Source organism: Protobothrops mucrosquamatus, unplaced genomic scaffold (genome assembly GCF_001527695.2).
Source record: "Protobothrops mucrosquamatus isolate PMUCROS unplaced genomic scaffold, P.Mucros_1.0 scaffold140, whole genome shotgun sequence".
NCBI classification, from domain to species: domain Eukaryota; kingdom Metazoa; phylum Chordata; class Lepidosauria; order Squamata; family Viperidae; genus Protobothrops; species Protobothrops mucrosquamatus.
Genome location: NW_015386506.1, coordinates 193,291 through 208,948, shown reverse-complemented (window position 1 = coordinate 208,948; position 15,658 = coordinate 193,291). Strand labels below are relative to the sequence as shown.

The following is a 15,658-nucleotide window of genomic DNA, read 5'->3' as shown; positions in this document are numbered from 1 at the left end:
TGTCAAAAATAGATCATGCCAGACAAATCTTATTGCATTCTTTGACCAAGTGACAAAATTAGTGGATCAGAGGAATGCTGTGGACATAATTTACTTGGACTTCAGTAAGGCATTTGATAAAGTAGATCACAACCTACTACTTGACAAGATAGAAAAATGTGGGGTAGAAAGCACCACCACCAGATGGATCCGTAGCTGGTTGACCGGCCGTACTCAGCGTGTGGTCCTCAATGGAACCGCATCTACATGGAGGGAAGTGTGTAGTGGGATGCCCCAGGGCTCTGTTCTGGGCCCAGTGCTCTTCAACATCTATATCAACTATTTGGACGAGGGGATAGATGGGGAACTCATCAAATTTGCAGATGACACCAAGCTGGCAGGAATAGCCAACACTCCAGAAGACAGGCTTAAGATACAGAAGGATCTGGACAGACTTGAACACTGGGCGCTATCTAACAAAATGAAATTCAATGGTGAAAAAAGCAAGGTTCTACATTTAGGCAAGAAAAACCAAATGTACAGGTATAGTATAGGGGGTACCTTGCTCAATAGTAGTAACTGTGAGAGGGACCTCGGAGTCCTAGTGGACAATCACCTAAATATGAGCCAGCAGTGTGCTGCGGCTGCCAAAAGGGCCAACACAGTGCTAGGCTGCATTAACAGAGGGATAGAATCAAGATCACATGAAGTATTAATACCACTTTACAATGTCTTGGTAAGGCCACACTTGGAATACTGCATCCAGTTTTGGTCACCGCGATGTAAAAAAGATGTTGAGACTCTAGAAAGAGTACAGAGAAGACCAACAAAGATGCTTAGGGGACTGGAGGCTAAAGCATATAAGTAACAGTTGCTGGAATTGGGTATGTCTAGTTTAATGAAGAGAAGGATGAGGGGGGACATGATAGCAGTGTTCCAATATCTCAGGGGGTGCCACAAAGAAGAGGGAGTCAAGCTATTTTCCAAGGCGCCTGAAGGCAGGACAAGAAGCAACGGGTGGAAACTAATCAAGGAGAGAAGCAACCTAGAACTAAGGAGAAACTTCCTGACAGTTAGAACAATTAACCAGTGGAACAACCTGCCTCCAGAAGCAGTGAATGCTCCAACACTGGAGGTTTTTAAGAAGAGACTGGACAGCCATTTATCCGAAATGATATAGGGTTTCCTGCCTGAGCAGGGGGTTGGACTAGATGACCTCCTAAGGTCCCTTCCAACATTATTATTATTATTATTATTATTATTATTATTATTATTATTATTATTATTATTATTATTATTATTATTATTATTATTATGGGATGTGCAGCAGACTATGCAAATCTTCAATCCAGGGATATGATTCAAAACTGATTTGGTCAAGTATCTGAACCGCAGGAGCCACTTTGGAAGCAATCCCTAATAGACAGGTTCATGGAAGATAAGGTTACTATTAATACTGGATAAACTGTCTCCAGTAATCAGAGACAAATAACTTTCATTGCAGTTGTTGAAGAACTCAAAAAGAATGACATTGTTTCCACAGATATCCTGTTGCCCATTCGTGAAAAGAATACACGTAGTCCTCAACGTACGACCACAATTGAGCCCAAAAATTATGTTGCTAAGTGAGAAATTTGTTAAGCGTGTTTTGCCCAATTTTACGACATCTGGGCACTGCGACCGTCATAAATGTGAGCCGGTTGTCAAGCATTTGAATGTAAATCACGTGATTATGGGGATGCTGCAACGGTCATAAATGTGAAAAATGGTTATAAGTCACGTTGTTCAGTGCAGTTGTAACTTCGAACAGTCACTAAACAAACTGTTGTAAGTCGAGGACTACCTGTATTGGACTTTATGAACTGGTGGTCTGATTCAATAAATTCTGTGTACTCAAGAGAAGACAACATACACTATGTGTGTATTAGGCAAGTGAGTATTTTGACCATATCACATTGTCCCACATATTTTCCACCTCGAAGCTGTATAAACTTGAATGCTTAGTGGAATCTTATTGAATTTAAGAAGTTAAAAATATCTTATTGTCAGGATACAAAATGTTTGATTACTCTTAATCCCTTCTCGGGTTGCACCTTAAAAAATCTAGTTTCTGAAGTGAAGTCACTTTCCATCATATTTTCAATAAATAATACATATTTAATATCCCCAGCCCTGCAGTCTCAAACTCTGTGGTCAGTTTCAGCTATTAACTCACTTTCATCAGATCCCGGTGATGTTCCAGTACACTGCAGGTGGTCTGCCAGGTATCCTGATAACATTCCCAGGGGTCCACCCTATGATGAAGAAGAAAGAAAAAAATGATTTGGCAATCGCAAATAACAATTACAACTAAAGTATCAATATACACTATTTAATTGCAAACTTTTATTTAAACCATTTCATCTGAAAGGAAGTCAACCCCAAATGCGAGACTGTCTCTTGCCCCAAAGAAATTGGTGAGAGAAAAAATTTGTATTTGGTTCAGGTTCTCGATCTGTCAGCCATTGATATCTGTTTGGGAGAGTTCCCCCCCTCCAATCAAATGCATCTGATCTATTTGTATTATGTGTCATCATCTTATAATGTATAAGTATATCACATCTACCTGATTTTGGTTAATACTGAAAAGTAGGAAGAGATCACCCTGAAATCTGTGCTGTAACAAGTTAAAAAAAAAAACATCCCAGGAAACAGCCATGTTCAAACCAAGTTCATATGGCTGATTAGAGAATTATATGGAAGGAGTAGCCAAACTCAACATGAAGAAAAAGTTTCCTTTACCTTTAATGGGTTTGCTATATAAAGTATGTACTGGCCTGTGGCCACAATCCCCTCCCAAAGGCAAACCAAGGAGGAGATTGAATGACTACCAATTGTAGAATTGTGTTGCTGACAAAGTGAAATCAACTGATTTGGTTGCATACATTCTTATACTGAGCTTATGATACATTTTATGCTTTGCTGACATCACTGATTTTTTTTGCTGGTATCATTACACTGTTTGCTGACTTCAGTATTGGAGGACAGAGAGTAGTCTGCCTTTCTATAAGCGGGCTTTTCAAAAATAATATAAAAGGAACAGATACCGGAGCCAGGAACATCTTGAAATATATCATAGAATTTACACCAGTCCTGCCAATTTAAAGTTAAGATGGTGAGTAGATTTCATAATGGACTTGTCATCTGATTGCAGGATAGTTTACTTGTTCCTTGGCAAAACCTTGCTCAGATCAACTGGAAAATGCTGTCATTTCTTCTTTATCAAACATGACAGAAAATGTAGTAATAAATTGTTGTTTATTGCAGCAACAATCCTGTCATGCTTGCAGTCTTTGGAGCAAACTAACTGTACCAGAGTTTTTCCAATATACTTACGGTCGTGCAGTGTTATCATCAAATAAAACCGAGCTGCTTTTTCTCCTGGGCATTTTTCTCCTGGGCATCTCTCTAATAGCAAATATTGAGGAACTTATTCTACCTTATAAACTTTCTATCTGTAATTTTGAGGAACAGAAGAAGCAAAGACTGAGATTTGAAACTACAAAGCAACGATGTTTTAAGGAGGAGAGAAATAGATGCCTAATGCAGAGGATGGGATTCCTATTCTTTCAAAGGCCACTGCAAGCAACAAAAATAGATCTACTGGCTGAAAGGGAAGCGTGCTTATGGAAACCTGCCTGGCACAGAAAAAAAAGCCAGAATTAGACTGAAAAGAGAAATTTAAAATTGTGTAATGGATTAAAAGGCAATGTTGGATTTATGGACTGTTTTAAGGATTACGATTTAGAGTTAGAAGCAAGAAAAATACATATATATATATATATATAGGAGGGTGATTATTAGAATAGATATTTTAAATAGATTAAGAATGTATTTTTTGGAATAATAGATTTATTTTGATGAAAATTATTATGTATTGGAATTGAAAAATGTTGACTGTTTAGATTTGGATGGTTTCAATAATTAATGGAGTGTTTTAAATTAGTAAGATGACCTTTCTGTATGACAACATAGACGTGATAAGGCATGATAATCAATCGGATGAAATTTGAATTTTGTTTAATGAATTCAAATGAATTAAGGTTTAACATTACTTTGTTATTCTAAAGAGATTGATTGACTGTGGGATTATATATGTATAGAGTAGATTAATATTTTATTTTTATTAGGATATCTATTGTGTAGTGGAAGAAGAAATAAATGAGATTGGTGATAAAATGAGGGATGTGAGAGATTAAGAATTAGAATATATCTGGAAGGGATACCTGAATTGATAACTTGTTGATTTAAAGTTAAATTTGTTTATGGTAATTGTAACTGATAAAGTTATAAAACAGGTTTAGTAGTAATAGAAATTTAAATTAGAAATGGAATATTTTAAACGTATTATGTTATCTGAGGGAAATAGAGAGGGGACAGTGAATGTATTGAGTTGAGTTGTTTATATATGTTTTTACTTTTGAATGTTTGATTACCCAAACACCACGGTGGGTCCCGAGTACCCTTTCTTAAGAATTTAAAAAACCAATAAAATGTGTTTAAAAAAAAATTGAGATGAGATGAGGGAGGAATGTGGAAAACAGAAGTGTGACATTAACCCAAACAAAAATGAAGGAAAGGTCCAGTACAGGAGTGCTTGCACTGAAATGTGTGTGGGAGTTGGGTGTAAAAAAAAAAAAAGATGATGGCTGCACAAGGTACATGTTAACACCTCCCTTACTTGTTAGATTTATATCCCACCTTACTTCAGGAGCTCAAGATGGTATTCCTAGGAGGAGGGAGCCTTAACATCCCCACAACATCCAGTGAGCTTTGTTGGCTGAGGGTGGACCCTTATGATTACAGGTAGTCCTCGGCTCACAACATTCATTTAGTGATTGCTCGAAGTTACAGTGGCACTGAAAGAATGTGACTTGTGACTATTTTCCACACTTACATATGACCACTGCAGCATGGTCATGTGATCAAAATTCAGATGCTTGGCAACTGACTCAGCATCAGCTTTCGGCTGATGCTGTGTAACGCCAGGTCCACGGTTAATAAAGCCCCCCTCATTTATGATTTGGTATCGGAGGGGGAGGTGGACCTGGCGGATATTACGGAGACCTGGCTGGGCCAAGAGGAGGGGTGCCCCTCGTTGAAATGTGCCCGCCAGGCTACCATGCATTTCACCAGCCGAGAGCCCAGGGTCGGGGTGGGGGGGGGTGGCGGTTATTATTAAGGAAGGCCTGGATCCAAGGGAGACCACTGTGCCGCAGACTGCCGGTTGTGAATCCCTAGGTGTGAAGTGGGGTCATGGGAGGCAGCAGGGCGTGCTGATTGTATACCTGGCTCCCCGCTATGTATCAGCAGCCCTATCCGAGCTTCTCAGTGTGATAGCCGAGATGGCGATTGAGACCCCCAGACTGTTAGTCATGGGGGATTTCAATCTGCCATCGTTAGGTGAAGCATCTGAGGTGGCTCGGGAGTTCATGGCCTCCATGACGGCCATGGACCTGACCCAATTAGTAGATGTCCCTACCCACACCGGAGGACACACACACTGGACTTAGTTTTTGCCTCCGGCCAGTGGCTGAGTGATCGTGGTTTAGGGGAAATAGTTGTTGAGCCCCTGTCATGGTCAGATCACTCTCTCCTTCGGCTGGCCCTTCCTACTGCTATGCCCCACCGCGGGGAGGCGGAACCAGAAGTGATGAAATGGTTCTGCCCCAGGCGCCTGATGGACCCTGAGAGGTTCCAGACGGAGCTTGGGCCAATACCTGAGACCTTGACCCGCCGCTCGACTGAGGACCTGGTGGCCGCCTGGGATGGTGCGGCCGCGGGGGCCCTGGACCGGGTCGTGCCTTTGTGGCCCCTCACCTGATGCCGGTCTACCTTGGCTCCTTGGTTCTCCGAGGAGCTGAGGGTAATGAAGCGTCGGAAGAGATGCCTAGAGAGTAATTGGAGGGCCACCCGCTCCGAATCCAATCGGAAATTGGTAAAGTCCCATTTAAGGACTTATCTAGTAGCGATAAGAGCGGCGAAACAAAACTATTTCGCTCTTATCGCGTCTGCAGGTAACCGATCTGCCGCCCTGTTTAGGGTGTCCCGTTCCCTCCTTCATCAGAGGGTCCGGGATGTCCCTTTGCAGGGTTGGGCAGAGGAATTTGGGTGTTACCTGCATGACAAAATCGATCGGATCCGGGCCGGGTTAGCCTCCAATTGGACTAGTTCAGGCGGGCCAATGGAGGCAGGTCTTGAGTCCATTTTGTGGGAAGAGTTTGATCCTGTGACTCCCGAGGACATGGACAGGATGTTGGGACGGCTGAACACCACCACATGTTTACTGGACCCGTGCCCCTCCTGGCTGGTACTGGCCTCCCGGGAGGTTACACGAGGCTGGCTCCAGGGAATCGTCAACGCTTCTTTGAGTGAGGGGTTCTTGCCGGCCGCCTTGAAAGAGGCGGTGGTGAGGCCCCTCCTCAAGAAGCCCTCCCTGGACCCAGTTGTTTTGGCCAACTACCGTCCTGTCTCCAACCTTCGCTTTCTTGCGAAGGTTGTTGAGAGTGTGGTGGCACGACAGCTCCCTCAGCACCTGGAAGAAACTGTCTATCTAGACTCGCGCCAGTCCGGCTTCCGGCCTGGGCACAGCACGGAAACGGCATTGGTCGCGTTGGTTGATGATCTCTGGAGGGCTCGGGATAGANTGTTATTTAATTTGATTTTAGACAGAAATTTGTGTATATTTATTGTGGTTTTTATTATCGCCTGTTCACCGCCCTGAGTCCCGTAAGGGAGATAGGGTGGTATATAAATTCAATAAATAATAATAATAATAATAATAATAATAATAATAATAATAATAATAATAATAATAATAATAATAATAATAATAATAATAATAATAATAATAATAATAATATTTATGATGGTTGCAGAGTCCCGGGTCATGTGATCACCTTTTGTGACCTTCCAGCAAGCAAAGTCAATGGGGAAGCCAGATTCACTTAACAACTGTGTTACTAAGTTAACAATTGCAGTGATTCCCTTAATAACTGTGGCAAATAAGGTCGTAAAATGGGACAAAAGTCACTTAACAAATGTCTCACTTAGCAGCAGAAAAGTTGGGCTCAATTGTGATCATAGGAAGAGGACTACCTGATTTATGATAGACTGAAATATGGAATGAAGAAGACAACCTCATATACCACACTATGTGCATACAGTACGTTAAGTGGTCACAATATTAGCATATTATCTCAGTATGAGTGACAACTCTAGTAAGAATGGGCTAATACAGATGGATTTGGATACTGACAAACTATATATCTCACTCTGGCATGATGGGATGCCAAATACTAGTTCGTTTCCAGAGGAATAATATTCCTAGAAAATACATATTTAAAAGATTATAAGAAGAAATCAAAGGCGATAAGAAATGTGGTAGGTGGAATTTGTCTGCTTTGTACAAAAATTCGACCAAACAAGGAACAAACAGTTATGCTAGAAAGGAACACACTATCCTAGTATTCCATATTTGTTTGTTTTACAGCATTTCTTAGCTTAAAGGAGCTGTGGGAACTGAAATCCTACATTACTGATTAAAACCTGACTCCTATTTGGCTCTACATTTTATCAGGATCTTATTGAATCAAGCCTATTAGATAGGTGGTCTGTTGGGTTCCTATCCATTTCCATATTGTAGAGTTTTTGAAATACTGACTCCTCATTCACCAGTTGAATCCTATGCAGGAAGTACAGCAGTACACTGCAGCTATGCCAATTTCTCACATTTGGACAAGTCAGCGAATGTACTGTGAAAATATGCCCAAATTCCCAGGTTCTCCAGCATCAGCCTGCTTCTTTTTTTTTTAAGCATCAAAATGTGATAGGCTGAGCTGGCAGTACCAGCTCTTAATTGAATACTTGATGAACTGCTAAATTGAGCTGTTTCTCAAACATGCTCTTAGCAGCCAATTTTTTTCTCATGTTCTCCATCTTAGATTCTCAGAGATGTGAAGTTGCTAATTAAAACGCTTTTGCTAATAATTTTGCTAATTGCTCATTCATGAAAAAAAGAGGCTATTCAAGATAACTATGGTGGGGAGGGGTTAATGAGTTAATCTAAGGTTGATTTACTTAATAAGACATCAGCCTCACAACTCCAAAAGAACACAATTAGACCAAGCCTGAAATACCTGCAAATCTTGCTACTGAAACAGGCCATAAGCTCCCAGGGGCATATTAAATGAGAGGCCTGTTTTGCTAGCAGCACAAAACACTGTCAAAAATTTGATCATGGATCTAATCAGAGTAGGCAAGCTTTGGCCTACAGACTTCATACAGCTCCAAAACCTTTGAAAAATAGATCAAATTTAGGCAGCACAAATTTCAGGTTAAATTTTACACTTGCTTCCTATGACAGGAATGCCTATAGATGTAGACTTTGTATCGATAAATATAATAAAATAGGGGAATCGTTTATCCCAAATATAGAAGGTAAAAAGAAGCATGCTATTCATCTATATTATATAACATATCTTACTTTCTAATTTTCCACTGTATTTTTCCACTTATTTTTTTAAGCACATGTATTTTTTGATGTACATACCGTGTTTCCCCGAAAATAAGACCCACCCCAAAAATAAGCCCTAGCCTGATTTTTTGGGCCTAATATAAGCTCTACCGCAAAAAATAAGCACAGGGGGGTGGGCGTGGCCAGCACAAGCAGTGGAGAGCACGTGGGGGCCAACGGTGTCCAGCAGCAGCAGCAGCAGCCCACTGACCTCTTGGCACAGCACAGGTAAGTCCAAGTGCGGAGGCAGAGGGGGGGAGGCAGGTGATCTGGACTCGCTGAGCACTTTTCACCCAGAGGGAGACTGGAAGCTTTGTCTGTTTGCGAATGGGGCGCTTAGAAACCAAGCAATTTGCTCCGTCTCCAAGCGCCACATTTCCAAGCAGACAAAACTTCCAGTCTCCATCATTTCTCCATCCAGGTGCAAAATGTTTGAGTGCCTATGGGGCGTTTGGAAATGGGAGCGCTCTGGAAAAAAAATAAGACATCCCTGGAAATAAGATCTATTGCCTCTTTTGGAGGCAAAAAAAAGTATAAGACTGGGTCTTATTTTTGGGGAAACAAGCTATCTCTGTTTGTTCTTTTTCTTTTTTCTGTTATTTTAAAAGCAATAAATTTTTTATAAAAAATAGTTCATGCCATCTGATCATAGTTAGGGCTGACAAACCACAGATCCTAATATAGACCTAAATAAATGCTTTCACGTATATTCTAGATTGGCTGTCTCAAATCTGACCCAAAGCAACAAATTACTGATATACCTATCAGTAACTTCTTGCTTTGAGAAGTTTCTGTGAGGGGCTATTCCCAGTAAAATCAAGGTGCACTTGAAAAAAAACAACCTGTTCTTGCAAGAGTGGTTGGGGCAAACATTTTGCCATCTTAGGAAACCTTCAGATATGTTGACTTCAATTCCCAGAATTTGCATGACCATTGGTAAACATTCATGACATTGAAGACCATACCTGTGGAGGCTGCCCAAGCTGCTGAAGGTATATTTCATTTCATTTCAAATGTATGTATCCACTCACTTAAGAACAATTATCAAGAAAAGGAAACTTCCACATCTCCATCAGGTTTTAAAGACTGAAAAACAGTGTCTTCTTGTTGCAGCTGGCATTTTAGTTTGCAAACCTGCTGCATCTTAGCATTTCATAAGAGAGAACTGTGTTCTGAATCAGAAAACCATGGATCCCAGACTCTGAGTCAGGGACATCTGCTGGAGGATCAGGAGGTCAAGACAGCTGCACAATCAAAATGCTGCCCCTTTTTATATTTGTAATATAAGCAACACCTGTAAAATGAGGGGTGGGGCTTTGGTTGGACAGTTGTAGCCATCATCTGGACTTTTGTTTTTAGACACTGCTGATGTCCCTGCCATGAAGCAGCTTATCCTGAGTACCACACAAATAGAAGAACTCAAGCCACTGCAGAGAATATGAGTGATCAGATGTGCTATTATACCTTATCCAATCAGAACTCTGAACAGCCAGCTGACACATTGCCAGGCGATGCCGGCTGGAAACCAAACCCTGTAAAGAAATAAATGTCAGAATTAATGAAGGGAGATTCTGGATTATTAGACTTTTTAAAGGCTAAATTAAAGAATAACTGCTTTATTAGTCTTAGGCTTCAGAGTCCAATTCGAGCTCATTTATTGTGATATTTGCTGGGTAAACTTAATGGTCCTCAGTTCTCTAATTCAGAGATGAGCAGTGCCAAACCATCGTCAGACACTGTTGGACGGACTTCAGACTGGAACTGTCACAAATCACATTGCTAAATGTCAGCAGCAGACTATCAAGAATGGGCGCACAATTTTTGCCAATTATTGGTAGGAAAAACTAGAAAAAATACAGGTTCAATGCAGCATAAAAAAACTGCCATACTCTTCAAATGAATTCCCCAAAGTCCCAATCTTGCCATGTCATCATTTTAGCAGATTTTGCTGCTCCAAATAATTTTTCAAGAACAGTCCCTAGATACTTAAAAGTTTCCTATTTCTATCCTAGCCTTACATACTGTATAAATATTTTTCCTTCCTATCTGCTTTTAGATTGCCAGTGTTACCTATAAGCTACCTAATCTAAAATCAACTAACTATAGGGTGGTCAAATGTCAGAGAAAAAGTTAGGCATCTGCATTTTTAATAAATATGTAGGAAGAGAATTTCAGGTGGCAAAACTTTTCTTTTAAGAGCAGAAAAAAATAAAGGATGTCACCATCTGATTAGCCTGTTCTTTACAATAATACCGAGTTACAGAACAAAAATTAAAGTGAGACACTTTTTTTTCTCAACTACGTGAGATCTTTTTAAATGGAGATGGTAACAAAAAAAAAAAGTCTGTGAAGGATTACTCCATTCTGTTGCATTATGTATTATGGCCATGTTTGATGAAAACAGTAAAGCATGATCTCTTGTTCTTTTCCCCAAACGCCACTGTAGCTGGTTCACAGGGATCCAGTGGGAACTAAGTGATAATTTTAGAAAATGAACTATCCCATGATGACACTGGCATAGAGCATTGTGTTTCAGATGATAATTTAAAAATCAGAAGAAATGTATCATGACAAATTAATGAAGAAAAAAATCATTTAACCCATTAATCCACAAACTTGCCACTTTTATGCTATAAATTGCTTACACTAGTTGCCTTCTCCAACTAGTGCATGTCCTACCTGAAAAAGGTAAACATTTTAATTGAGAGTTTCAGCAACAGATGTCACACTTGTTCATCTTAGGATGCCTAGTATTCATTCCCCACAGTTTTGATTGTGAACAAGGAAGAAAAGAAAAAAGAATACACCCACCTGTTTTCCATATGAGTCATGTACGGGTGAGACTATTCCACCGATGACAATGAATCTTCCTGTCTTGTGTAGATAATCTCGGGCTCTTTCTAGTGAAAAAAAGACAGGAAAGAAGAGAGGCACAAATTACTGTAATGCTTAAACTCTAACCACATGAAAAAGCCTGCAAAATGAATAGAAATGTGTTGCTGTTCAGGACAGTCAGTCCTTCCAAAATAGTTTTCAGTTACCATAAGAGAGCCATTGACCCCAATGTGTATGTAAATTTAACAATTCAAGTTATTGGTTATTAACTACCTTCCTCAGCATATAGAATATCCACATTGGTTCCTCAGAGTAGAACATCCATATGATAATTTAGTTAAATGGAATTTCTTTCCTCTGAAAGTCTATACTAACACACAGTATAAGGCCTTGGGTACAAACTTGACAGAGTCTCCAAATGTTGCCAGATTAGAATATTTAAGGTAATAGAGAAATTATTGAATACATGTGTTCCTGCAGCCTGCTCATGAGGAACAGCTTTCTGGGGTGCAAGTGGGCAATCTTATGATTTTTTTCTTTTTTCTCGAGAGTCTTTGGTGGCCAGAATTTGCTGTCTGGCCACCAATCTCCACCATAATGCTGTCTCCACTCCTTCAGGGACATCAAGTTCACCATGAAGTTTTTGTGAACTGCTTGTGAATTGGATGCTGAGAGGAATTTCAGTCAAGATCATAAGCTTAATGCAGCCTATATAGGCATAAGACTTGCACAAGCCTAATTTCTTAACCATTGTTAGATGTAGCTAATTTACAGTTAAGGAGCAACAGGATAAAAATTCCACTTGGTGAGTTATTATTCTTTCTGGATTACAAAGACTTTAAAACCTTTCGACAAAAAGCTTAAAAAGGAATCAATCCAGAAAAGTTTAAAATGAATAAAGGAAATAGTTATTTTGAAAGATTACTGTTTATGAAAGTGCTTTTGAATAAATTTGAATTAAAAGAAACAAGCAAATTAGACTTTTATGGAAATATTTTTGTTTACTATTAAAGAGGGCAGACAATTGGTGTACCCCACTCATGCTAGCGCTGTACTGAGTGTCGCATGGGTGCTAGCTCCACCCTGAGTGTTGCGTGGGTGCTAGCTCCACCCTGATTGTTGCATGGGCGCTAGCCACGCCCTGAGCATCACACAAGCATTAGCCCCATCTTGAGTGTCACGCGGGTGCTAACCCCACCCTGAGTGTTGCATGGGCACTAGGCCTGCCCTGAGTGTCACGTGGGCATTAGGCCCTGCCTGTAACTATGGAGTGCAACGAGATCAAATATTAAGGGCACAGGAAAACAAAACAGAAAAAATAGGGATGGAGAAGCTTGGGGGGAGGGGGGTTTGAGACACTTGTGCTTTTAAATTATAATATAATGACAATGACCAGAAGGGCAGCAAAAATGGAGGAAAGGAGAGAATCATTAGACTACCTGCAGACAGATAGCAGCAGAGGTTTCAGTTATGTTTTGTCAAGAAAGTGAAAGAATTTCTTTTTTTTTTTTAAAGAAAATTGGAGGAGATTCAAATAAGAGTATCAGATAAGACTACACAAAAACTTCAACAGATGCAACAGGAAACCGAAAGGGATAATATTGAAGTAGGCAGCTAGAGGTATTAATTTTTGTAATGTTTTGTCTTTATTATAGATTACAAATATTTTAAAAGTATTGATGAAGGAAATGCTGTTCAAAATAGAAAAAAGTCATTATTTAAAAAACTTAAACTAAAATTTAATTTGCCTACAAGAGACACATAGTAGAAAATTGGACATAAAATATTTGATTTATAAAAAATTAGGTAAAGAATTTATTTCAGCAGAAAGAAACAAAAAAATGAGTGGTTTTGTACATAAATCCCCAGCTTAAACCAGAATTTGTATTGACTGATGAGCATAGCAGATTTGTTGGGATGGAAGTTAATTTGCATGGGATTAGGATTTTGATATAGGAATTTATGTCCAAAAGTATTCTTTTCTAAAGGACTTATGTAGAAATTAATAGGTTTTTCTAATGAAAAAGTATGCTTCATGAAGGATTGGAATGAAGTGATCTTACCCCAACTGAATTAAACTTTTTGGGGGAAAATATCAAAATCACTCAAGGCCACTTACCAAATGTTTTCTTTGATTTGATGGACAATTTAGGACTGATTGATATACAAAATCAGAAAATGGCAATTCAAGAAACTATACTTACTTTTCTGAAAGGCATGTCTATTCTTTTCAAGAATAGACATAAATTGTATTTCAAAGAAAGTGGTTACTAAGCTTTCTAAAGTAGAAATATTACCAAATATTTTTTTTCTGGATCATACTTCTGTGAGTTTGGTTTACAAATAGAAATCTAGTTCCTTTAGTTGGAGACTAAATGAAATGTTATTACAGAAAGAAGCAATAGTGGAGAATTGTAAAAAGTAATTAAAATACCTTTTTGAAAATAATTTAGGTAAAGGCACTGATTTATAAATAGTTTGGGATGCAATTAAAGTTTTTGTTAAAGGTTATTTTATGCATAAGAGTCTTTAAAAAAAGAAGGGGGAAACTATTTTGAATGAAACGAAGAAAAAAGAAGAAAAATTAAAGAAATTTTTAGGTAAGATATATATTTCTCAACAAATTAAACATTTACAAAATGATTATCTACCTTAATAGTAAAAGAAATATAAATAAAAATGAATTATGTAAAGGAAACAAAATGAATTTGCAAATAAGCCAGGGAAGTGGCTAGCTGGCCTATAAATTATGGGGCGGAAAGAAAAAGAAAGAATGAGATATTGAAATTACAAGAGGGAGATACTGTATTAATTGACAATGAAACCATACAGAAGTGATATCTCTCTGGAGAACATAAATGAATAATCTAAAGAAACAAAATTTACTGAAAATTACAGAGGAACACAGATAAATTATGAATGGATCTATAAAAATAAGGGAAGTCTTGGAAGCTATAAAGTATTTCCTATTAAACTAGGAAAAGTTCCTGGACCAGATGTATTATCAGGTTCTTATTATAAATGTCTTGAAGATGAACATTTCCAACATTTACAAAAAACAATAAACTCTACCCTACAGGGAAGAAGGCAAAGAATTGAAAAGAGGCCAAAACAATATTAATACTTAAAGAGGGACAAGATTTGACTTTAACAAGAAACTGTAGGCCAATATCATTACTGAATAATGGCCGTAAGTTGTTCATAATAATTGTAACTAATAGAATGAAAATATTTTTTCAATAATTTATTCATGACGATCAATGTGGGTTTTTACCTAAAAGTCAGCTAAAGGACAGTATTAGTAATGTGTTAGACATTGTATAATATTTGGAGCATCAAAATAAAACAAGTTTCATTTATCTTTGCAGATGCAAATAAGGCCTTTGACAATCTGAACTGGGATTTTTTTGTTCAATGTTTTGGAAAACATGAATTTTGAAGAGAACTTTATAAAATGGGTAAAGTAGGTTTACATTTTGAAAGCACAAATAATTGTTAATGGAGATCTAACAAAACCCTGGGAAATAAGGAAAAAAATCAATGGAGGGAGCCTACAGTCTTCTCTCATATATTTTGGTTCTTGAAATTCCAAATAATGATATAAAACAAGATGAGAAGATTGTGGGAAAAAGATTTTTTTTAAAAACTTATAAATTAAGGACTTTGGCAGAGGGCTTTCTGTTGGTTTTGGAAGATCCTTTAGAGCAGGGGTGTTAAACTATTGACCCACAGGCCGGATGCGTCATGCCAAAACTGTGCCCACCCCAGTTCTGGCAATGGGCAAGTACCTCATCCCTATTTCTTTAGTATCTTTTCTGAGGCGGAATGCCCAAAATTCTATATATCATTCAAAGAATATTCCAAAATTTGTAAAATACATTATGGGAGTAGCAATTTTATTATAGATTCCTTACTTAATGTTCCCTAATGTATAATCAAAATTTCCTACTTAGCGTCAGAAAAGATCTGACCATTATATATGTGAAGGTCAATATTTTGTGCCACAATATGTATCCCAATGAACCACCTTTGCCATTGTATGAGCCTCAATTTAGCTTAAGTTTCTTTCTTTTTAATCTTTTTATTACCATGAATAATTTAATGTACATCTACATATGTGACCATTGTACCTTTGACCCTAATTTCAGAGAATAAATATCTTAAAATACAGCAGCCTTAATACAGATTCATGGAGAACCTATACTATTTTGGAGTTGGAAGAAGAAGCAAAGAAATTGGGGATCACTATTACATATTCATGCTTACAGTGGGAGCTGGAATGGAATAAAT

General features: G+C 38.4%; 1 protein-coding gene across 1 annotated transcript in view; it reads right to left on the bottom strand.

Moving 5' to 3' along the window:
* Positions 1-15,658, bottom strand: part of NMNAT2 (nicotinamide nucleotide adenylyltransferase 2) — an 83,897-nt gene that overhangs the window by 20,435 nt on the left and 47,804 nt on the right. The window contains exons 2-4 of the mRNA XM_015813137.1: positions 11,345-11,433; positions 9,998-10,065; positions 2,195-2,273 (exon numbers count right to left, since the gene is read on the bottom strand). Of these exons, the coding sequence (XP_015668623.1) occupies positions 2,195-2,273; positions 9,998-10,065; positions 11,345-11,433 (236 nt within the window). The remainder of the gene's footprint in view (positions 1-2,194; positions 2,274-9,997; positions 10,066-11,344; positions 11,434-15,658) is intronic.